Genomic DNA, 23,358 nt, shown 5'->3' with positions numbered 1-23,358 from the left:
CACAAACACTCCCATGTGATTTACAGCCCCACCTCCAATGGAACAGCAATACTTTTACCGGGAACTCACCGTCTCAGCCCCGTTTGCAAATCGTCTGTCATTTCCAGCCTTCCCTGAGGAAACACTTTGCATGTTAAACTCTCCTGCGCAAAGCGCCTCAGAATTTAGCGCTCGCTATTAAATACGCCAATCACGTTATGCTGGCGTTTTGGGGGGCGTCTGTTTAATCGTCTGACTTCATTCGTTAATGAACGAAGGATTACATGGAAGTGAAGGCCAAATGGTCCGCGTTTAGCTCCTAATCCCCGAGCTGTGTTGCTGAGACGGCGAACTTGCTCGGAATCCTCAATGTGAAAGAAAAGCGGAGGACGATGCGGGAGTAAAGGGTTAGATTGATCTTGGAGTAAGTTAAAAGGCCAGCACCACCACCGCGGGCCGAAGGGCCTGCACTGCGCTGTACTATTCTATGTTCGTTGTTCTGTCACAATTTCTATTAACTCATTTGCTACATCAGCCTGAACTTGTCTTTGGAAAAAACAAACTGCTGGTGGTATATAATTAAAATGCTGCTAATCAGATTTCTTAGAAGAACCCTTTTCCTTACTTATAGCAATACCTTACAATCTAGTAGACCCCCTATTCTCACGGGGATAGTTTCTCCTCGCCAAATTTCTTGCAAACAATATGATTTCTCTGTCGTTATTTTACACTAATTCTTTCAGCAATATTACAGGACCCCTTCTCATTTTACCGGGCGCCCTGGTCAGACGGTAACAATCGCTCCACGTCAGAATCAGAATCGGGTTTAATTGCACTGGCACATGTCCTGAAATTTGTTGTTTGGCGGCAGCGGTACATTGCAATACACAAGAAGAATTACAGCTTGACCTTGTAGTTTAACCAGGCAAGTTCCACAGCTTCGCCGCAGACACTCCGAAATAGCGCCTTGCCCACTGCAGAGTCCGGGACTCCGCTGCGCTGTTAACAAGGAACGTCAATTCCACAGACCCGTACATTGCACAGTTGACACTTGACTTCTTTATTAACATCAAATATTTAATCCCAGTTTCAAATGCGGTTCTTACAATAAATAGCAATAACTTACTCCGTTCCATTAAGGGGTTGGGTCGGTTTATCCTCCGTTGGTTTCGGTACATACACTATATACTTTACAACTCGTGGACGGGGTGAGGGGAGAACTTCGGTAATTAAACGATTTTCCAGTCATGCTGATTTAACTGAGGTGTTGGTGGACGGGAGGAGGACTGCTTGTGTTTCTGCTTAGGGAGAGTGGAACCGGTGGGTGAGGAGGGAGGGGAAGGTGGGTTGGCGGGACGGACCCTCATTTCTGAGACAGTGATACAGCCCGTAGCCACAACACCGGATGAGATGCAACATGTTCAAGCCGGAATCAGGACGATTGTTGTCCAACAGTCTTGTGCATTAAAAAAAACTTTTTCCCTTCTAGTCCGTTGGATCGTTTGAACACTTGCGTCCACCTCTTTCTCCGCCTCTCTGGTTTTCTGAAGCTCTAAAATATTTACAACTGGTTGTTCCAACGAGGAGTTCCGTAGTGGAGTTTTTAAAAAATCCATGTGCATTTCGGGTTTCTTTCGGCAGTCTCTGCGAGTCTCCTGGAGAGGTACGTGTATAAAACCAGCAGCGAGGAGAGCCGATTTGGTAGCTGGCAGCTACGCTCTGATCATGCGGGGCTTTGGGAGCATGCGGCGGCCGAATCTAGGGGATCCTCAGCTCCCAGCTCACGTCTCCACGGGGCTGGGGACCATGCTGTTCGGGGTGTCCGGCAACTGCGAGGACAGAGAGGTCACATCACTTCCAGAGGAGTTCGGCAACGAACCCGATTCCGAAAAGGTTACCTGCGGGGACAGCAAAGGCACATTCACACAGCGGTCTGCTGCCTGGTGTAACACGTGGCTTGTATATTATTACACATGCAATTAAAATCCCGATTGTTCACAGGTACTTTAACAAAGGAAATAGGGAATATTTAAATCACTGTTAACTGACCATTTCCCTTTGTTTTATTAGAGTCATTATATAGTTAACGCGCTTCAAGTCGGATTGTAAAAACTACCACCGCATCTGGAGCTGAACTGCTTTCAGTCCGATAACAAACTCTGGTACCATAACTGCGCGCTTCCAAAATAAAGTTTCAAATCCAATTAAAAGCAACGAATACTCACAGATAGCTAGGAAATTGCTGGAATTAGATAACGGCGCACGAACTGAACTGCTGGAAGTACTTTTTGTTTTAAAGTTAATTTTAATTGCCCATATATAAAATATAAAGATAGCCGCAACTGGGAAAGGACAGAGAGATAACGGTACGGAATCCTGGCCTTGTTTTTCGTTAAGTTACCAAGTGAATGTCACAAGGTATTTTAAGGTGACATATGTGCAGTGTTTATTTTAATAATAAATATACTTTGAACTTTGAAGCCTATGGCAGCTTTCACCTGAGGATTTCGCCTTTTTAAGGTGGAGACTCTCACCTGCGTTTCCCACACCGGGATTCATTCCCTCCCCAGTACCACCGATGGGTATTTACATTTTCTGTCTTCTGTCTCCCCTATTTGGTAAACTACTGTCTCAAGTACCCCGGAACAGATGAAAAACTTGCCTTGCATACGCAGTCATACAATCCATTAGAACAGTGCTCTGAGGTGGCTCAAGGTAAAACAGCAGAGTGCAGAATAAAATGTTAAGAGTCACTTAGAGTGCAGTGGGATCTCAGTGAAGGGGAGGGTCTGCGACAAAGACATCGGGTCACGCACTCCATCACAACTGGTAGGAGAAAGGTCAGTCTAAACTCACCCAACTCTAACTAACTTCTTCCATCATTTAATATGATTGAAACTGGATTATAACCGGTCCAGATTCTACATACTATTTACTACCCTTTCTATGAGTATCCCTAAATATCTAGATCTCCCAATGGAGCAAACTCGATGGGCTGAATGGCCTAATTCCACTCCTATGTCTTATAGTCCCATGGAAACATTCAATAGTCTGACTAGTTCCTCGCACCTAAATGTCTAAAACAAATCCAGCCCCTCTCCACAAAACATTAGGCAGGTACGGTAGCCTAGTGGTTAGCATACTGGTTTATAGTACCAGCGACCCAGGTTCAACTCCCACCTATGTCTGTAAGGAGTTTGTACTTTCTCCCTGTGACCATTTGGGCTCCATCTTCCCCCCACGGTCTAAAGATGTATCGATTAGCAGGATAATTGGTCATTATATCTTGCTCTGTTATGAGGCTAGGGTTAAATCGAGAGATGTTGGGCGGTTAACCAAATGGGCCGGAAGGGCCTACTGTGTCTCAATAAATAAAAAAAATAGATAAATAGAAACATCTGGAACCTAAGTATGAGAGATTCTGCAGATGCTGGAAATCTAGAGTAACACTCACAAAGTGCTAGAGGAACTCAGCCAGTCAGTGAAATAAAGAGCCAATGTTTCTGGCCAAGACCTTTCAACAGGACTCAACCTAAATAACCAGAAGACACTTCAGAAGACTTAACCAGAAGACACTCAAAAATCTAACCATACTAAAGAAAATGTAACTCAACCTCGCACATTCCGAACAGGGATGGTGTTCTGCCTCTAGAGGCATTAGTCATTCTGTACAAATATCGCTTCCTCTTTATAAGCTTCTTTTTACATCATTTCCTGTGCAGGTTAATTAATTTAGATTTCAACTTGAAGCATACACGATAGAAGGACATCCATCTCTATCCACTCTTCATTTGCCCTTGAAACAGCAATATCTGTGAGTTGTAAGCTTTCTCAATATTGGTAAACAGTTAGTAAAGTACTTCGAAGGAAGTATTATGTTTATTGTTCATAGCTGTTAACCTATCATTGTGCCCCAGTTTCACTCTAGTCCACGGCATAGCTATAGCAGGTCGTATAAGTGTATTACCTTGATTGATGGCGATCGTGAGAATGACCGATAATATTAATGTACTCTGGCACACAACGATTCTGTATTGAATATAACCTGTGGTTGCTTAACTTTGTACAGTTTCACAAAGTTTTCTTATTAAAAACCCTGAAGAAAGCTCCCACTCGGGTGATTTTTGAGAAGGTGTTTAACTCGCTGCCTAACTTTGTACACAATGCACTGTGAGAGCTGACGAGATAGAGGTCATGAATTCTATGTCCAGTCAGACTGAGAGATCAGTGAAGAAAAGTTTGGATTATTTGGGAAACAGATAAATGTGAGAGATTCAAGGTTCAAATTTACTTATCACATGTACATCGAAACACAGAGTGAAATGCGTCGTTGGTGTTAACAACCAACACAGTGGAGGGTGTGCTGGGGGCAGCCTGCATGTGTCACCACACACTCCAGTGCCAACGTGTGCAGCAACACTTGCGGGCTGTGATAGAAAAATAGGCACCTTATTTATTTTAATATAACAGCAATAATTAAAAATCCGATGGAATGAGATTCTGCCCTTCCAAATGTTAAATTTCAGGACCAAAGAGGTTGTTGGAGCACCTAATCATGGCATTAGTTGGGCAGCTGAATGATAAAGCACTTAATTTCTTGTCTGATTAGCTCACCTCTATTGGGCAAGTGCCAGACCACCACACTGTCCTCAATATATATATACACAGTGGCCACTTTATTGGGTACACCTTTACACCGGCTCATTAATGCAAATGGCTTGTCAGCCAATCATGTGGGCAGCAGCTCAATGCACAAATGCAAGCAAACATGGTAACGACGTTAAGTTATTGTTCAGACCAAACATCAGAATGGGGAGCAAACATGATCTAAGTGACAATGACTGCAGAATAATTGTCGGTGCCAGATGGGGTAGTTTGAGTATCTCAGAAACTTCTGGGATTTTCACACACAACTATCTCTAGAGTTTTCAGAGAATGGTGCAAGAAACAACAAAAAAAAAACATCCAATGAAAGGCAGCTCTGTGGGTGAAAATGCCTTGTTCATGAGAGAGGTCAGAGGAGAATGGTCAGACTGGTTCAAGTTGACAGGAAGGCGAGAGAAAGTCAAATAGCCACGTGTCTGAACACACAAGACATTGAACCTTTAAGTGGGTGGTCTACAGCAGAAACCACACCAGGCTCCACTCCTGCACCAAACCGCGTGTATGTTTCAGACGTGACTGTCAGCAGATTGCTGTTATACAGTATGCCCCTGCTGTACAGAGGGCAACATTCCCACCACACTGCACGCAATGTATTTTCTGTAAAGTATGCACTTGACAAAATTTGTCATTTCTTTCACATTTTTTGTTTGTTTAGCATTTTTTTCGTTACGTAAATGCTGTACAAACAAGTTTTTATTCCTTTTTCAATTTAGGTATTAGTTTGCAAATTTCATAGGAACAAATTTCTACTACCAATCTTTACTGTGTGCAGTTTTTCACTGATGTTATTGTATTTCTTAGTTCTACTGTGAATGCCCACAAGAAAATGAATCTTGGGGTAGTAGATGGTGACCAACTGTATATGTACTTCAATAATAAATTCACTTTGAACTTTGAAATTACCCAACACCTGAAATTACATGGGTACTTCGCACTGATTTTAAGAAGTTGTTCATCCTTCAAAATGTGCACTTGTCTGCCCTGGTGTCTGCGCTGGAAATGGCACTCTGCTTTTCATTTAAAGATTAAAGATGAGCTTTGTTTGTCGCACATACATCAAAACATACGTACAGTGAAATGTGTCGTTTTCTTCAAATGCGATCAGTGAGCATTGCGCTGTGCAGCCTGCAAATGTTGCCATGGTTCCACACCAACAATACGTGCCCGCAAGTCACTAACCCGAACCTGTCCATCTTCGGAATGTGGGAGGAAGCTGAAACACGGGGAAAAAAAGCTACTGGGTCACGGGGGGGACCATACAATCTCCCTACAGACAGTGGCAGGAATCAAACTCTACTCTTACAGCTGGCATTGCAATGGCATTATGCCAACCACTTCACTACCATGCCGCCATTTAATGTGGGTTTCATTGTTTATGTAATATCCAGCATCTTATCCAGGCTGACACTTCATTGTAGTGCTGCACTGGCATATTTTCAAATGGCATGTTAAGCTGAGGCCCACTTCATGAGCCCAAAGACGAGGTGTAGAGTACAGGGCTTCTCCCCAGGTCTTAGCTAATGACCACACAACCAAAAATCTGGCTGGCTTTCTTCAAGTAACAATGCCAGACTCAATTCCTAGACTTCAGGAGGGCCCAAGGATGTGAGGCAGACTGCATAAATGCAAGTCTATTAACTTCTACATGTTCAAGACTATATAGGCTCACCTTTATTTAGCGTATACATTTACATCTTTTAGGAATTTGCTGTGGTGCATTGGTCAGGGGACAAGATGCAATAAAATCAGCAACATTCAGTAATTATAAACGATAAAGAGTTATATAAAAATAAAGTTAGAGGTTAAAGTACAGATATGGAATAAAATGAGCATAAATACCAGCAGGTATCTACAATGTAAACAACATTATAAAATATGGTTTAAAGTGTTTTCAGTGCAGTGACAGGGTAATAGATAGAGGGGATGGGACAGCTAAATCAAATGGTTGATCAGATGATCTGATTGGGGGAAGAAACTTTTAAGATGGTGTGAAAGTTTCAATTTAATTGCCCTGAAGTGCTTTATAGAAGGGAGCAGGGTGGGCAGTGTGCACGATGATTTTCCCTGCCCGCTTCTTTGTCCTGGACACATACACGTCGTACAGTGAGGTAGACTACATTTGACGAAGTATTGTGCAGGGATAAAGGCCGAACATGCATGCTATATACACACCTACACTGCACATACTATGTACTATGTATAGTGTATGCAGATATATATCGCAAGTTACACTATTATACATATATTTAGCAGTATATCCTAATATGGTGGCACGGTAGTGTAGCAGTTATCATAGTACTTTACAGCACCAGCAACCACAGATTGGGATTCATTTTCTGCCATTTTTTGTAAGGAGTTTGTACGTTCTCCCCATGATCGTGCGTTTCCCCCAGGTGCTCTGGTTTCCTCCCACATTTTCCAAAGACACACCGGTTAGGGTTAGTAAGTTGTGGGCACGCAAAGCTGGTGCTTGGGAACATGGTAACACTTGTGGGCTGCCCCCAGTATATCACAAACATTGACACAAATGACTCATTTCACTGCACGTTTCGATGTACATGTGACAAATAAATCTAAACTTAGTTAATCTAAAGTGATCTTATTGAGACAAACAAAACTCCTACAGGGTTCAATGTGGTAGATGCAGGAACTCCTTGGTCAGGTTATCTAGGACCAAGGATAACAAGTGGGAAGCTAAACTTTATCTTTAATCTGTATACAAATATATCATGTATACAGAAACATACTGCAGTTTTATTGCACCTGGACATTTGCTGAACGTAAATGTAAAATAAGGTAGACTGATTGGTTGCCAGCCTTCAACCACTGGTTGAGATAGATATCCAGTTATTAAACTCTGGTCAGACTGTTTTATGTACTTTATACCTGGTGATGACAAAATTTGCTAATTCTTTGGCTTTAAAGAATTCAATGGCTTTCAGGTCTGGTGACCAAGTTAAATACAAGGGATCCAGGTACGATTTCCAAAAGGCCATCTCACCTGTGAAGTGGCAATCAGGAGCTAACTTGAATCACTGAAGGATACTCGACAGCTTTGGCAGAACTTCAATGCTATCACTCCTACTAAGTGGAACTAGGTGACATAGGTGACCACAAGCTTCGCTCCCAGATGAACTCCATTACTTTTATGCTTGCTTGAACCATCAAAACCTTCACAAACTCACAGCCCCTGGTGACCCCGTGATTTCAGTCTCTGAGGCTGACACGAGAGCATCCTTCAAGATGGTGAAACCACAGAAAAAATTTGGCCCAGACAGAGCACCTGGCCGAATACCTAAAGACCAGTGCTGATCAACTGTTTGTAGTGTTCACCAATGCCTTTAACCCCTCACTTCGCAGTCTGAGGTACCCACCTGCCTCAAACAGGCATAAATTATACTGGTGCCTGAGAAGAATATGGTAACCTGCCTCAACTGTTGTCTACATCCACTGTGACGAACACCTTTGAGAGGCTGGTGATGGAAAGTATCAACTCCTACCTGAGAAGCGAATTGAATACATTCCAATTTGCCTACCATCACAACAGGTCAACAGCAGATGACATTTCATTGCCTCTTCACTCAATTCTGGAATTGGACAGTAAAGATGCCTATATCAGGATGCTCTTCATTGACTACAGCAATACCATCATCCACTCAAAATTAATCAATAAGCTTCAAATCCTACGCCTCAATACCTCCTTGAGCAACTGGATTTGCGGTTTCCTCACTTGCAGACCCCAGTTAGTTCAGATTGGCAACAACATCTTTTCCACAATCTCCCTCAGTTCAAGGGCACCACAAAGCTGTGAGCTTAGGTCCCCTGCTTGACTCACTTTATAGTTATGACTGTGAAGCTAAGCACAGCTCCAATGCCATACTTAAGTTTGCGAAGGACACCACTGTTGTTGGCTGAATCAAAGGTGTTTATGATTCGGCAGAGAGGAGAGCGGAGCCACAACAACAATCTCTCACTCAACATCAGCAAGAGCAAAGAGCTGATTATTAACGTCAGGAGGAGGAAACCAGAGGTCCATGAGCTAATCCTCATCGGTGGACCAGAGGTGGAGAGAGTCAGCAACGTTAAATTCCTCAGTGTTGTTACTTTATAGGATCTGTCCTTGGTCCAGCACGTAAGTGCCTTTACGAAGAAAACACAGCATGGCCTCAACTTTCGTAGAAGTTTGCAAAGATTTGACATGTAATCTAAAACTCTGACAAAATTATAGAGATGTGTGGTGGTGAGTATATTGACTGGTTGTATCACAGCCTGGCATGAAAGCACTAATGTTGTTGTATGGAAAATCCTACAATCAGTAGTGAATACTGCCAGTCCATCACAGGTAGAACCCTCGCCACCACTGAACACATCTACACGGAGCGATGTCACAGGAAAACAGCATTCATCATCAAAGACCCCCACCACCCAGGCCACACCCTCTTGATTCTGCCATGGCGTATGAGTGAGGGGAAGAATCTGGAGAGATTTGACAGGAACTATGGAGGACTCATTAATAGGTAAAGCTCTCCCCATCACTGAGCACATCTACAAGGAGCGCCGTCGCAGGAAAGCAGCATTCATCATCAAGGACCCCCAACATCCAGCTCATGCTCTCTTCTTGCTGCTGCCATCAGGAGGAAGGTACAGAACCCTTGGGTCTCACACCACCAATTTCATGAACAGTTGTTACCCCTCAACCATCAGGCTCCTGAACCAAAGGGAATAACTTCACTCAGCTTCACTCGCCCCATCACTGAAATGTTCCCACTGAACTGGACTCACTTTCAAGAACTCTTCATCTCCTGTTCTCAATATTTATTGCTGATCTATTTATTTATTTATTATTTCCTTTTTTCCTTCCCTCAATTTACGCAGTTTGTTTTTGCACATTTGGTTGTTTGTCCACCCTGTAGGGTGTGGTCTTTCAATTATTCTATTGCGTTTCTTGTACTTACTGTGATTGCCCATTAAGAAAATGAATCTCAGGGTTGTACATGGTGACATATATGTACTTCAATAATAGATCTACTTAGAACATTTTACTTTTAACAGAATCTCCAAGGTGTCCATATCCTATTATAAGAACAGAAGTACAGGTGCTGAATTAGGTCATTTGGCCCAACTATGTTGCTGCACCATTTCCTTTATGTGGTTAATTTATAGTTCTATAGCCCTGCCTATACAGTAAGAACATTAACCATCTTGGTGGCTTACTCCAACCTAAAATCATTGTCACCAATCTCTTCTGTCATCAGCCGAAATTTTGCCACTTTGTATAATCAATGTTGAAGGCATTCTGGTCCCTTTAGGTAACATCCTTGGGTGGAGAAAATGGGCAGCCAGGTGTTTTTTTTAGATTATTTGTCACATGTACACTGAGACATCAAAACATACAATGAAACGTATCGTTTGCGTCAATGTCCAGCACGGTCTAAGAACGTGCTAGGGGCAGTTCACAAGTGTTGCCACGCTCCCACCATCAACACAGCTCACTAACTCTAATCTGTTCATCTTTGGAACGTGGGAGGAAAGCAGAGCAGCTGGAGGAAACCTATGGCGTCACAGGGCGAACGTAGAAACTCCTTAGTGATAGCAGCAGGAATTGAACCTCAACAGCTGGTGCTGCGTGCTACCATGACACCCGCCACATTTGGGACACCACCCTTGTGTCCTTGATGACAAGGCCATCTTTTATCCGGAGAAACATAACAACACTTGCTTTGCTTCACTAGTGCTGAGATGATTGATATCTTTTGCTTTGGATCGATCTAGAATTGGAAGCTTTTCCTTCCATGAGATGCCAAGAGTATGCTGCAGACAGAGGTTACTAAACCTCCTTTCTTGGCATCTATACGGAGTCCATGTTTCACTGCCATGAAGCAATATGCCGGCTTTTCTGTTTGGAAGGATGTGGAAGCTTCAGAGTGGGTACAAAGGAGATTTACCAGGATGCTGCCTGGATTTGAAAGCATATTTTATGAGGTTTTTTTCCGTCTTTGGAGCGAAGGAAGATGAGAGGTAACTTGATAGAGGTGTACAAGATGATAAGAGGCATAGATCGTGTGGACAGCCAGAGACTTCTCCCAGGGTGGAAATGGCTAATGCAAGAGGCATAATTTTAACATGATTGGAGGAAAGTGTGGTGGTGGTGGTCGGGGGTGGGGCGGGGGTTGTCAGAGGTTAAGTTTTTTTACACAGAGAATGATGGCAATGTGGAATACACTGCCAGGGGTGGTGGTGAAGGCAGATACATTAGGGATATTTAAGAGACCCTTAGGTAGGCATATGAATGACAGAAGATGGAGGCCATGTTGGAGGGAAGGGTTAGATTGATTTTGGAATAGGTTAGAAGATTGGACAACACTGTGGGCCAAATACACTGAACTTTATTGTACTGTTCTATGTTATTACAGATCAGCATCGAGCCCTAATGGGATTTGCTGTCCTTCCATGCCTCGTCTGCTAATCAGGAAGAACTTGAGGCTGCTTTTCCAATGTGGACATTGGGTTGTTTTCGTGACAGAGGTGCTTGTCTCCCAAGTTTACAAGATTTGGTGTCGGCTTTCAATGGAGTGTTCAGTCTGACTGTGGGAGAATACATTAACCATAGCTTCCTTGACCCAGAGGGCAAAAGGGAACACACTGCAGTGTTGGGAACTGCCATCCATAAGTCCCAGAGGTTGATCTGCTAGAAATATGCTTTCAATGGGATGGGCTGCACTTTCCTCTGGGATGTCAGTCCTGATCTTATATGAAGATCCACTCCGATTATAGATGGAAATACTCTCCACATACATAACACTAGAGATTCTGCAGATGCTGTGAAATCCAGCGTAATACAACAGAATGCTGGAGGAACTCAGCAGGTCAGGCAGCATCTATGAAGAGCAATAAAGAGTCAACATTTATTTCCAGTCTTGATAAACGGTTTCAGTCTGAAATGTTGACGCTGCCTGATCTGATGAGTTCCTCCAGCATTTTGTGTGGGCATTACTCTACACACATACTTATTATTCAGACATTTTACAGACATACAGAAAGCATGAATATAATTATGTGGATCAGAATTTCTCTATATAAATTGTCTAAAAATAACAATTATAAACTGTGCACATTATATATCTGTGATGTATTATGTATAGTTATTGACTACACACTATAGACAAATCTCAGAGTTGCATTCTGCACACGTACTTTGACAACAGAGTGAACCTTTGAAGTTTTTGACAATGGATTGTTACATGTTGTATAGAAATACTGAGGAACACACACAAAATGCTGAGGGAACACAGCAGGTCAGGCAGCACTTATGGAGAGGAATAAAGAGTCATTTTTGGGGGGATGAGACCCCTGATCAGCACATAGAAATCCTATACATGTTTGTGAAAGTTTCAAGATTTAAGACTCAAACTTATTTGTCACGTGTACATTGAAAGATACGGTGAAATGAAAAAAAAGTGTTCTTTTTAATTTAAATCCTGTACCTCCTGCCATTCATTTATCTAAACAATTTGCTCAGTGGGGTAACTGGAGCATCACTTGTAATTATTGACTGCTGGAATAGAAAGACCACAATGCATGGAATTGAGTGTTAAGTATGGAATTAAGTACATTGACTGTTATTTCTAAAAGATATCTGAGCTGCTATCCAGGTGGGGAAGGAACTGTTCAGCCGTAGATGTTAACTGGTTAGAATGGAGTGTGTGGTTAGCATGCACTGATGCTCTGTGATGCTGGGTAGTTGGTATTTCATCCTGGTTTCTCCAAATCCCACCAAACTCTGATGTCCAAATGAGGCAGTGTTTGGATCCAGCAAGTACCAGGTATGAACCTTTGACCCCTGGGTGCACAAGGCTTGGTTCGTCTGTTGCTGATACCTCTGTTCTGCTTCATTAAGGCAGGACACACTGAGAAGTGTGTAATAATAGTACAGTAATGTAAGTACGCAATAAGCTACATGTACTGAATTTGAATTTATTTCAATCTTACATCCGTCCCACAACGTGAGGGAGTACTGTATGTATATATGCGACCATGACCTGATTACATCAGTTGGAGCCAATGTTGAAGATCAGGGCTGTAGACATGTGTCTGGCAATAACACGGAGGTGGGGAAATGAGAACTGGTCAAGAGGTTCAGCCCGAACATCAGAACGGGGAAGAAGTGATCCAAGTGACTTTGACCATGAAATGACTTTGGTGCCAAACGTGGTAATTTGAGTATCTCAGAAACTGCAGATCTCCTGGGATTTTCATGCACAACAGTCTCTGGAATTTACAGAACATTGTGCGAAAAACAAGAACATCCAGTGAGCGGCAGTTCTGTGGGTGAAAATGACTTGTTAATGAGGGAGGTCAGAGGAGAAAGGCTAGATTGCTTCAAGCTGGCAGGAGGGCGACAGTAACTCAAACAACCACGTGTTACCACAATGGTGTGCAGATCATCTCTGAACACACAACACATCGATCCTTCAAGTGGATGGGCTATGACAGCAGAAGACCTCAAACATACAGAAGTACACTAGTGGTCACTTAATTAGGCACAAGAGGTCTCTAATATCTGTACATAATGTCCACAACATGATTAGATGAGTTGAAACCAATGTTGAAGATCAAGGCTGTACACTTGTGTCTGCTGTCAACTTGGTGGCGGTGAACCAAGAGTCGTAGTTCAGCAACTATCGATGTCCACCACACCTCCCCGTCTAACCTGCACTACAATGTCATAACTTCACAAACATCACATACTGAGAGGGCAGAGTTGCACCCCAATAATGCCTCCATCAACTAGACTGAGCAACTAAGAGATTTATTCATACTCTCTGGAGTAAAACAGAACTGGAAGATGTCTATATAGAAATATTGCTCCCTGAAACGTCGACTGTACTCTTTTCCATGGGTACTGCCTGGCCTGCTGAGTTCTTCCAGCATTGTGTGTGTGTGTGTGTGTGTTGCTTGGATTTCCAGCATCTGCAGATTTTCCCTTGTCTGTGATCCCCAACAAGATTGGTGTGTTCATTTGCAAATGGATGTCGTGGTTCCCATTTTACGGCGCTACAATTTACCCGGTTACAGTTGGCGGTGGTGACGCACTATAAAAGACCCACAAAGCTAACCCACAGAAAACAAATTGCCCTGTCTTTTATTTGACAGTCATAGAAATAAGGGATTCTCACAATCCTATATCTGGCAGCACATCTAAAAATATTTGACTCAAGCTTTCCAAATGCAATGCCACAGACAAGGTCATAATTCATACCCTGCAGATATTGTATCACAATATCATGTTATGAATTCATAACACATAATACATACATAGTGTTTCCAAGTATCCTGGTTATAGTTGGTTTGCTTTAAGGGTTAACCTATGAGCATTTGATGGCCTAGCCTGTAGTTTAGAAGAATGGGGGGGGGGGTCTTATTCAAACCTACCAAATATTGAAAGACCTAGATAGAGAGAACTTAAAGTGGATGTTTTTGTAGTGAAGAGTCTAGCACCAGAAGCTACAGCCCCAGAGCAGAAGGATGTCCCTTTAGATCAGAGATGAGGAGGAATTTCATTAGCCAGAGGGTGTTGAATCTGTGGAATTAATTGCCACAGACGGCTGTGGAGGCCTAAGGTTACGGAAAGAACACAAGCGAATGGGGTTGAGAGTGATAATAAATCAGCCGTGATCGAATGGCAGAGCAGACTCGATGGGCCAAATGGCCTAATTCTGCCTAATCAGACCTAACAAGCGCCTCCCCCACCCCTCGTCGCGACCCCAACGCACACTCACCAGTTGCTGGAAGGCGGGCTGATCGAGGTCACTCTGAAGTGCAAACTCACTCAGTGCTTTCCAGGGTGGCTGGTACGACTGCACCTCCACAGCGCTGCCGTGCATGGAGCCGTCGTGCCGGATGGGGCTGGCTGCTACCATCGGTGTCCCAGTCAAGCCCTGCAGGCTCTGTGGAGGACAAGGGCAAGTGTGACGTTCGTGTCACTCAGACCCTCCCAGTTCCAGCGGAAAACAGGAAGTCTCGAGAAAGAATCGCCACACGCAGGACAAACCTCTCTCGCTTAGATAATAAACGTCAAACTCGTCATCTTCCTCCTGAGTGGGTTATTTTCATTGCATATTTGTGAATTAAACCCCTTCAGCCGAATACACCTTATAAATCAGATGTTTTGAAAAACACAGGCTTTTAAACAGCCCTTTTCGCAAGACACGTGTTCTTTTTTTATATCTTGTGAAATAAAACTGTATGATATAAACATCCAACGATTTAGTGTGATACACAGAATTCGTTGAACAGGTATCGGGAATTCGATTTACCCCTACCGCTGTAAGATGTTGGAAAAGGAAGAGGGGTCACTGACAGTGTAGATAGAGTCAGACATATAGTAACCGTCATACTGTATAAACCCAGAGAAACTTACAGGCGCACATTTGATATTGAGCGAAACTGGAAATATATCTCACAGTCACGATAACTGTTGCCCAAATTGATAGGGAAACGAAGTCGATAAACGATGTTAAATAGCCCAGCGTGTTTAAATGAGAATAACAAACGCGGCCTCTTCCCCCCTCTGTGTGGCGCCGGTCTAAATAAACTGTTTATTTTCAATAAAGCCACCTCTCCTGCACCAAACGCAGGCCGCTCCCTTTAATGGATTCTAAGCAAGACAGAGCGAGGAGAGAGGACGCCATTCTCCCGGGTTCCCTCAGAAAGCCCAGTCACAATTTTACAATACTGTACCGTGTCATTCGCGGAGCTTTTGAGCCCCTGAGGTACAGTATTTTCAGTTTTTGGCATTAGCTCCGGGTAAAGCGGGTTCCTGCCTAAATAAGACGTTTTATAAATCGTTACTTCATTTACCCCCATGGGTAGAATTCTTCATTTAAATCCCGCCACGGCAACGCAGCATATTTACCGCAAAAATCTAACGAATTCAGTATTGTTTCAGAAGCTTCCCCCCCTGTTCTAGTTTTAACTAGAACGACATATTGTTTATGCCTTTCCACTAACAACTAAGAGTGAGTAACATCTCCTAAATACCGCATACATTTCTCCGATGCTAACCGCACACACCGGTTTAATCTGCGCAGCAAGGGCGTTAGATTACTATAAACAACCCGCCAACGGTAAAGAAATCTGCGAGATACTCACATAAGTTACATTTCTTTTTTTCAAACCATTCTGCAGTTCTCCCTCCCCTCCCCCAAAGGCACCACTGCTCTTGACATTATGTGACATCTGCGTCTACACTTAGTCCAAAGTAATGGACATATCATTGACTTTCTAGTTGGGCCCGGCGCGTCTCCCTCCAGATTTATCCTTCCAAGCAAAAAATTTATCTTTCAATAAACAAGTGACCTTCCGTTGTGGTAGTGGAACTCACTATCTTTATTAGATTATGAAATGTAAAATTTTATTTAAATATCCCAGTTAATCCAGCTTCCGTTTAGCATTTACCCTCCAATCATTTCAGATTTGTTACGCTTTCCTAGGGATATTTCCATTAATTTAAAATATTTCTATTAAAGCTTTCTAAAACGCTAGACACAGCGGTTCGATTGAATGTTTGTACCGGATTTAATTTAAAGGCATTCTTTTTTTTAATCACAAGTTTAACTTCCTGCTCCCGAAACTCTACCCTTAATTCAGGGTGCTAACCTCCTTGTAACCAAATAAATATGAATCCTAAAATGCGCAAGTTATTTTCGTAACTGTCTGAACACATAACCCTTCAATAAGTTTAATTTATCTAAATGTTTATGGATCAAAATTGTTTAATGTAAATTCCAGTACACAAGTGTAAAGGAGAACGAAATAATTGTAACTCCAGATCCGATGCAGCACAAAGAAACACACTAAGATAACGAACACAGTAACATAAAAACACAATAAATATAAATACATAGGATAGCTTATATGCATAGATTGAGTGTATGTCCATAAAGTGGCGCTAGGTACAGGAGTGTCTGTACATAAGGAGATTTAAGTATATTAAAATATAATTCGCTCGCTCAACAGTGGCGTCTGTTACTCACAGTTTTGTCACTGTGTTGCTGTTGTTGAATTTGTTTCATGAGAAGCGTTTTCTTTTTATCCTTGCAGCGTTTGTTTTGAAACCAGACCCGAATGACCCTGGGGCTCAGGCCAGTCATCTCCACCAGCTGCTCTTTCATCAGGGCGTCCGGCCTGGGGTTCGCGGCGTAGCAGGTCCGTAACGTGTGCAGTTGTTTCTCATTCAGCACCGTCCGTACCCGGGTCGTCTTCTCCTGCTGTTTGTGAACGTGGGACCTCAGGGGTGGCTGACGGACCGAAATGGGTTCTGCTGCAAAGCAACAGTGCAACCATGACACACACAGACAGTAGAATCAAACCCCAAATGCAAAACACCCGGTCTTTTTCCAGATAGAACCCACTCTTGTATGGTCAATATGAAGCTAAGTTGGACATCCTTCTCTACACAAGCGCGCGCACACACACACACGCACAATATTGTCCGATAATTTGCCTCACATATTTGTAGAAAACTCACAATTCTGTTAACAACACAACTAGCTTCAGAAATAATTCCCTCAAATACGGAGGCTCCTTCCACAATTTACTTCACACCAACACTCATTCGCACGCCGCTTTGCACACCAGGCCTTATTAATATAAATACAAACGATAGCTATGTGTGCACATTCTCAACAATCAAGTACACTAAATATATTTGACCATATACAACAAATTTCACGACATGTCAGCGACAGTAAACCTGATTCTGATTCTACCTAGATACTAAATTACTGAAAAGTATTCGTACAGAGGCAATTATCTTCCAACTGTGTAAACACGAGCTAACACTCTACAATTATGTGGAATCTTAGAGAATTCGGCATAATTTGAATCTTTGTATATTTAATGAATCCAAACTTGTTTGTAAACCCACATGGGCACCAGCCTTTTCTAAACCCTGGCGGTTATTTGCAAAACGCTGGGATGGAGTATCCAGTGTGCGAATTTTAGTAAATCTCTCATCTGGATTTTAACTTTTTTTTTGCTTGAACTTGCAGGCAAACAATCGATGTTGCCTAAAATAATTTAATGAAGCCGGTGTATATTTTTGTTGAACGCACATTGTGTCTCGCAATTAGGAATATTTATTCCTGTTTTTGATTCTGCAATTACTAGCTTAATGCCAATTTCCCTATTGCTGCTGTTGTAAGGATTCCTTACAATGTGGCTGTTTTAATCGCGTGAAAAATAAGTTACAAATATTAGACTGAAAGATTATTATCTCTGTTTCAACTGTTTAGGCTCTAATGCTAGATATCAAATATCTTAAATTATATAGAACGCCATCGTCCAATTAAGATTAACAGCGAATACAAAATTGAGCAGATTAAATGACGATGTGTGGATTTATTTGTGGTAAGGCTTTGTGCACGGCTTTTCAAACACTTTCCCAGTGTTCTATATCCCTCTTTGCTAATTGAAAAATGTGCTTATTAGATTTATGCCGGAGGTCATGCAATCTGTCTGCGGCTGACTTTTTTTTTACCTGCCATCTGGAGGGACCTGTTAGTCGGCTCCGGGCTAAGGGGGTCTCCCCCGGCCGAGGCTCTCTCCACCACGTCGTGATCGGCCCGGCAGAACAACTCGTCGTCTCTGAGGGCGAACTCGTCGCCAGGGATAAGCTGGCGGCTGCACGCCACGCAGCGGAAACACTCGATGTGATAGACCCGGTTTCGGGCTCTCATCACCAAATCGTTCTTACTGAAAGTCAAACTGCACTTGGCACATTTGGTCCCAAACAACCTACGGGGGTGAAGGGGGTGGGGGAGAGGAGGAAAATACGACATTTTAAGTTGCGACGGAAAACATTTTAATTCCATTATTTCGATGTTGTAAGTAAATCATTTCACATTCTAACCGGTGGCTGTTAATTACAAGGATAATCTTCATTTTCCAATATGTATTGGACATAAACAAAATGTATTGACCTAGTCTGCGAAACTGCATTGGCTTAATTCGTTGGCATTAATATAGACTGCGTATGCTGCAGATTGGAAGGTTCTGCGGAATTCTGAGCACATCTTCCTATCTATTCCAACTGTTGCAATGTCATCCTGAGATTTTTTTCGTTTACGTTTATTTTTTTATGGACATGCTTTCTCCCATTTTCTTTTTTTTTCAAAGTCGTCTTTGCCTCACCGAATGTAATCCCTCTTGCAGTAAGTCTTGCCGTCTTTCACGAAGCAAGTGCAACTTTCATCCAGGTACTGCCGGCACTCTGCGCACTTCAGGCACGCGGCGTGCCACTCGAGGTCCGGGGAAACGCGGAGGATGTACTGGTCGTGGATCTGACTTCCACAGCCCACGCACAGGGCTATTCCATGCTTCCCTGACAGTACAAAACATTGACTGAAAATTAACTTGGCAATAATTTTGCACTTATCTCAGTCTGGAGCCGCATCTAAATAATTAGAGACTAGAGATTATAACTGCACCAGAACGCGCTACCTTGCTTATATTTTGAGTGCAAAAATAAACCACTGAATATAAGCAGCCCAAATTGAAAATAATTATTGCTTTATTTGTTTCAAGCAATTTACTTACTTTTGCAATGATCCCCCATAGCACCAAGGAAAGGTGTGCTGAAAATAATATCCACCATGCAGAACGGGAATAAAAGACCGATTCCAACAACCATAAGTGTTAAAACTGCGGTGAAAGATCAGCAGCAAACTGTCGGGACGCCTGATAACAAATATTTGGGGTTAACTGCAGTCCCGCACGTTGTGATTCCCCTCCCCCTTCTCCCACGCCCCCTTCTCACTCCACGACGTACCGCCATGACGCCACGACGCAAGGAGCCACCGCAGAACGTGAGAGCCCTAGATATTGACATCACCAAGAGGGTCGGACCGAACGGTGCCCGCCGATTGGCTAGACATGCGTGTGTGTCAGAAAAAAGTATCATTTCGCCTCTAGCAAAATTGACAAGAGCTTGTAACCGTTTTGCAAGCAGGCGGATCCTGCACACCACAAGCGCCATTCCATGAGAATTTTATAATCAGCGTTTACTAAAATATCGTGCAGGTATTCCGATGCTTGCAAAGAAGAGATCGTGTATTTTTATTATGTATATAAAAACTGTTATTTTAAAATCAGCAAAAATACTTGTATCTTAAAGACATTGTAAATCAAGGCTGTAAAACTAAGTGTTTATTTGCGGCTGTTTGCAGCGTTTCGTGTTAGGCGATTTGGGGGAATATCGAATCTCAGTGATTATAATTTCATTGTTTCCCTGAAGAAAAAAAGCGAATGCACGTGAGTCACTTCGAATGGAAAATTCATACTCAAATCCCTGAGATTACTGACTTTAATTTCAGGACAATGTTTAAACTTACTTTGTCATTTACGCATTAACGCAGAATAATTATTTTGAGATAATTTAATATAATAGCGTGATTTGTACGAGAAAGTGAGGAGTGCCTTCAGTTATGTGCTTAAACTGTAGACAAATATGCAAACTTGTCAAACTGGAAAATGTATAAAAAATGAGAGGCAAAGATCGAAGGATTTAAGGTTCAAAGATTTAATATAATTCACAAAAGAATTGGGGGAAGCATGCGGGAGATAAATAAGAGAGGCATATTATGATCTAGTATGCGTTATCTTCAAGGGTACTGGAACTGGAACATAGCAATGCCTTGGAATTGGGACACTATAAAAAGAGGGAATTTGAGAAACTTAATCCGATTGCTTAACTTTTTCAACGTCCCATCGAAGGCATGGCGGGCCGAATTGTCCCCTGTTTTGTATCATTCTAATATTTAATAGTTTATTTTCTGATTTACAAAAATGCATTGTTGGTCAAAATAAATCAGGTCAAGGATTAGATTTATTCGCGTTTTTGTAAGTGTTACTTATGATTGAATAGCCAGCAGTTAAGCACATTAAAATAAGAAATCTAATTTTAAGACTCACCTAATAAAACAAGATTTTTATTTTTTTAAAGAAGCGGTGCATTTGTGGGGGTAAAAATGGCGTCGAGCGACAGAGTTTTAAAAAAGGGTTCTTTCCATCCCCGCCCTGGAATCCCACGAAAAATTATTGCTGTAATAGTAGCTCATGTAAAAGCGGGGGAATCTAATAACATAAAAATCGTTTTTTTTTAACTAATAGGGTGATGACTAAGCATTGAATCAAATCATATAATTCGTTGTTCTTTTCCCGGAATATCGAATAAGTTTGCGCATTTTATTAGCTCATAGGCCTCTATTATTGTCTTAATGCCTGAATATGCTGAACAAAAAAGAAATCTAAATTAATCTAAAACAAAGCTGTAAACTTTCGATTGTTGTGTGTAACAAATCAGGAGACTCGCACTGCATATTTATAGTTCGAATACTTTGGTTGCAAGGAGAAACTCGTCAAAATAAACATATTGACGAGGAAATATAACATATTTTCTGTTCTGAAGATTAGCCATTAGTTTGCTTGCTATTCTTTAACTGTTACAATTCCAAATAATTGTTATTTTACTAAGTCAGGAGGAGAAATAATGTTCGATCTTAATTCGGACGATGTTCTATTAAATCTGTTGCTCTTGCGATGCCAATAAAATATTTACTGCTTTTGAAACGGCAGAAAGCCGTACGCAGTGAGCGCGATTAACGATACTCGCAATTTGAATTCGTCTGCCAAAATAAAAGCGGTTTGGATTTTTAATGCAACAAATAATCTTAATGCCGCAGTTTCTGCATGGTGTTCTGTTTTATGGACATGGAAATGGGAATTAACAAAAAACAACAGTTTAATTGTCGTTCGTAAGTTATAGAAAAGCAAGACTAAATCAAGTTTACATTAGTAGTTTGGTTATAATTAAAATACGACACAAATTAATATGTCCTCTACCTTGCTAAACGACCCAAACATTCTAACCATTTAAAATACAACATAATTAGTTTATTTAAAAGGTTTATACCGGTGAAACGTTCTGGACGGTGCCCAAGAGAAGATCTTAAACCGAACTCGAGCGCCGCCTAGTGAACCAAAACAGCAAGCAATTCTCACTCCAAGAAACGATTTCATAATTGACAAATTTAAAGTATAGTACAGTATTTTCTACTTCTTTTAATTTCTCACTGCCTTTGTACCTTATAGAGAGCAACAAAAAATTACAGTTCGGACTTGCCCGTCACAATTTATTTCCTGCTTAGTTTAAATGTATTTGACCAATTAGGCTAATTTGCCGGAGTTTTCCGAATGTGTGGAAAATGAGAGCGGAGGTGTGGGAGTTTGCCCCGTTGGTTGTAGGATCCTTTTGAATGCTGTCTTCAGGGATCACACGACTTTAAAGGGGAGACGTGGGCGTTGTTATGTAAGCGGATACACACATTCGATAGTATCATTTCCCAACTAGAAGTTCTGGAACAGCAACTAAATTTTAAATGGCCCTATATAGACCTGGTCCCGCTTGAAAGTCTACAAAATATATCCTTGTGTTAAAAAGTTGCTTGACTCTATGCGAAAAGAAACGATATTGGCTCTTTCTTCTACAGAGATTTCACAATTGCTTCTGAATTTCACTTTATTCATCAGCGGTAAATTATAGGATGGAGATGCCCTGGTGGCTGTGAGCGACGATATGGTCAATAAACCATTGATATTCATGGCGACCAAAACACATCTTCAACTTCCGCCCTGAAATGAAATTGAATTTAATAAACGAACAAATAAATAGGCCGAGCGGTGGGAGAGTATCTGCCGGTGATACTAAGTGAAGTTAACCCCGCATAAGGAGGAGTATTATCGGGAAAGGTGAGGATCTGGCAGCGTTTATGGAACTGAGGTCTACAACGATTAGGCCGTGCTTAGGTGCTGTCTGGAGAGATAAGCGGTGTAATGGACCTGCTCAAACATTTTCAGAAACTATAAGTAGACTTGACAAACAGCAGAAATTTCTTCAGAAATTAGCGTCAAATCTCAACAGTGACACACAAACGATGAGGTTTGAGATTCGAGACGCTGAAATTCATCCGTTAGTGGGAAAGTCTGCTGTTGCTCGGTGCCTTACTGTCACTAAAGCAACTTACAGTTACTTCGAACTTGTCACAGTTCAATAGAAGATGTAGAAAGGCATTTCACCTGTGTAGAGAATTAATTAACACTGACGAACATACGCCCTTCGGGGTGAATATACACCCAAAGCAAAAATACTGCAGATATAAGAAGTCTGAAATAAATTCAGACGTCTCTGGAAATGCCCACCAGATTGGACAGTATGTGTGATTGAAACCGAGCCAACAAATCAAGTCCATTAACTTTTCACAATTCTGATAAAGTCCTCGAAGTAATGCGTTTCTCTGTAAAATACACAATATGTGGGCAAAGAGTCTTCCAGAATATCCTGCCAGAACCAATATTTGTTTTGTGGAACTATCCCCATTTATACAAGTACTTTTCACCCTCCTCCCGGATGCCCCGATATCTGGTAAATCAGCAGTATAACTCCGATTTGCCGATGGTGTGCGTACAGTAGCTGCAATATTTTTTCTTAATCCTTTTTTTTGCCATCTCTAGACGTTCCTGAAATCAAAAAGAAACGCGTGATCGGAACTCTCCCTTGATTTAACCGAATGTGGAACAGAATTAGTCACATAGATCATAGGTACACCAACAATTTGAACTGTTTTCTCTGAGGCGTTGGAGGTCGAGGGAAGTTTG

The 23,358-nt window shown here is 41.9% G+C and overlaps 1 protein-coding gene across 2 annotated transcripts; it reads right to left on the bottom strand.

Moving 5' to 3' along the window:
* Positions 1–1,024: 1,024 nt before the first annotated feature.
* isl2a (ISL LIM homeobox 2a) lies at positions 1,025–19,324 on the bottom strand. Of its 2 annotated transcripts, none has more exons than XM_072282044.1 (6): positions 19,243–19,324; positions 18,838–19,027; positions 18,185–18,441; positions 16,680–16,963; positions 14,424–14,591; positions 1,025–1,877 (listed from the first exon to the last, which is right to left on the bottom strand). In XM_072282044.1, exons 1-6 carry the CDS (start codon positions 19,298–19,300, stop codon positions 1,761–1,763), a joined length of 1,074 nt encoding a protein of 357 aa, XP_072138145.1. In that variant the 5' UTR covers positions 19,301–19,324; the 3' UTR covers positions 1,025–1,760. The 2 variants fall into 2 exon arrangements, with proteins under 2 accessions (XP_072138145.1, XP_072138144.1); XM_072282043.1 differs by having other exon boundaries at positions 16,680–16,966; positions 19,243–19,300.
* Positions 19,325–23,358: the final 4,034 nt, after the last annotated feature.

This window comes from Mobula birostris, chromosome 18 (genome assembly GCF_030028105.1).
Source record: "Mobula birostris isolate sMobBir1 chromosome 18, sMobBir1.hap1, whole genome shotgun sequence".
NCBI classification, from domain to species: domain Eukaryota; kingdom Metazoa; phylum Chordata; class Chondrichthyes; order Myliobatiformes; family Myliobatidae; genus Mobula; species Mobula birostris.
This window is presented reverse-complemented; position numbering and strand designations above follow the sequence as displayed.

Bases quoted from the DNA above. Each gene is read 5' to 3' on its own strand.
- isl2a (XM_072282043.1), bottom strand. From the start codon at position 19,300: ATGGTGGATATTATTTTCAGCACACCTTTCCTTGGTGCTATGGGGGAT. The intron at 18,442-18,837 runs GTGAGGCAAAGA...TCACCCCCGTAG, and splicing joins TGCAAGAGGGATTACATTCG to GTTGTTTGGGACCAAATGTG. The intron at 14,592-16,679 runs GTGAGTAACAGA...TGTCCTCCACAG, and splicing joins AGCAACACAGTGACAAAACT to AGCCTGCAGGGCTTGACTGG.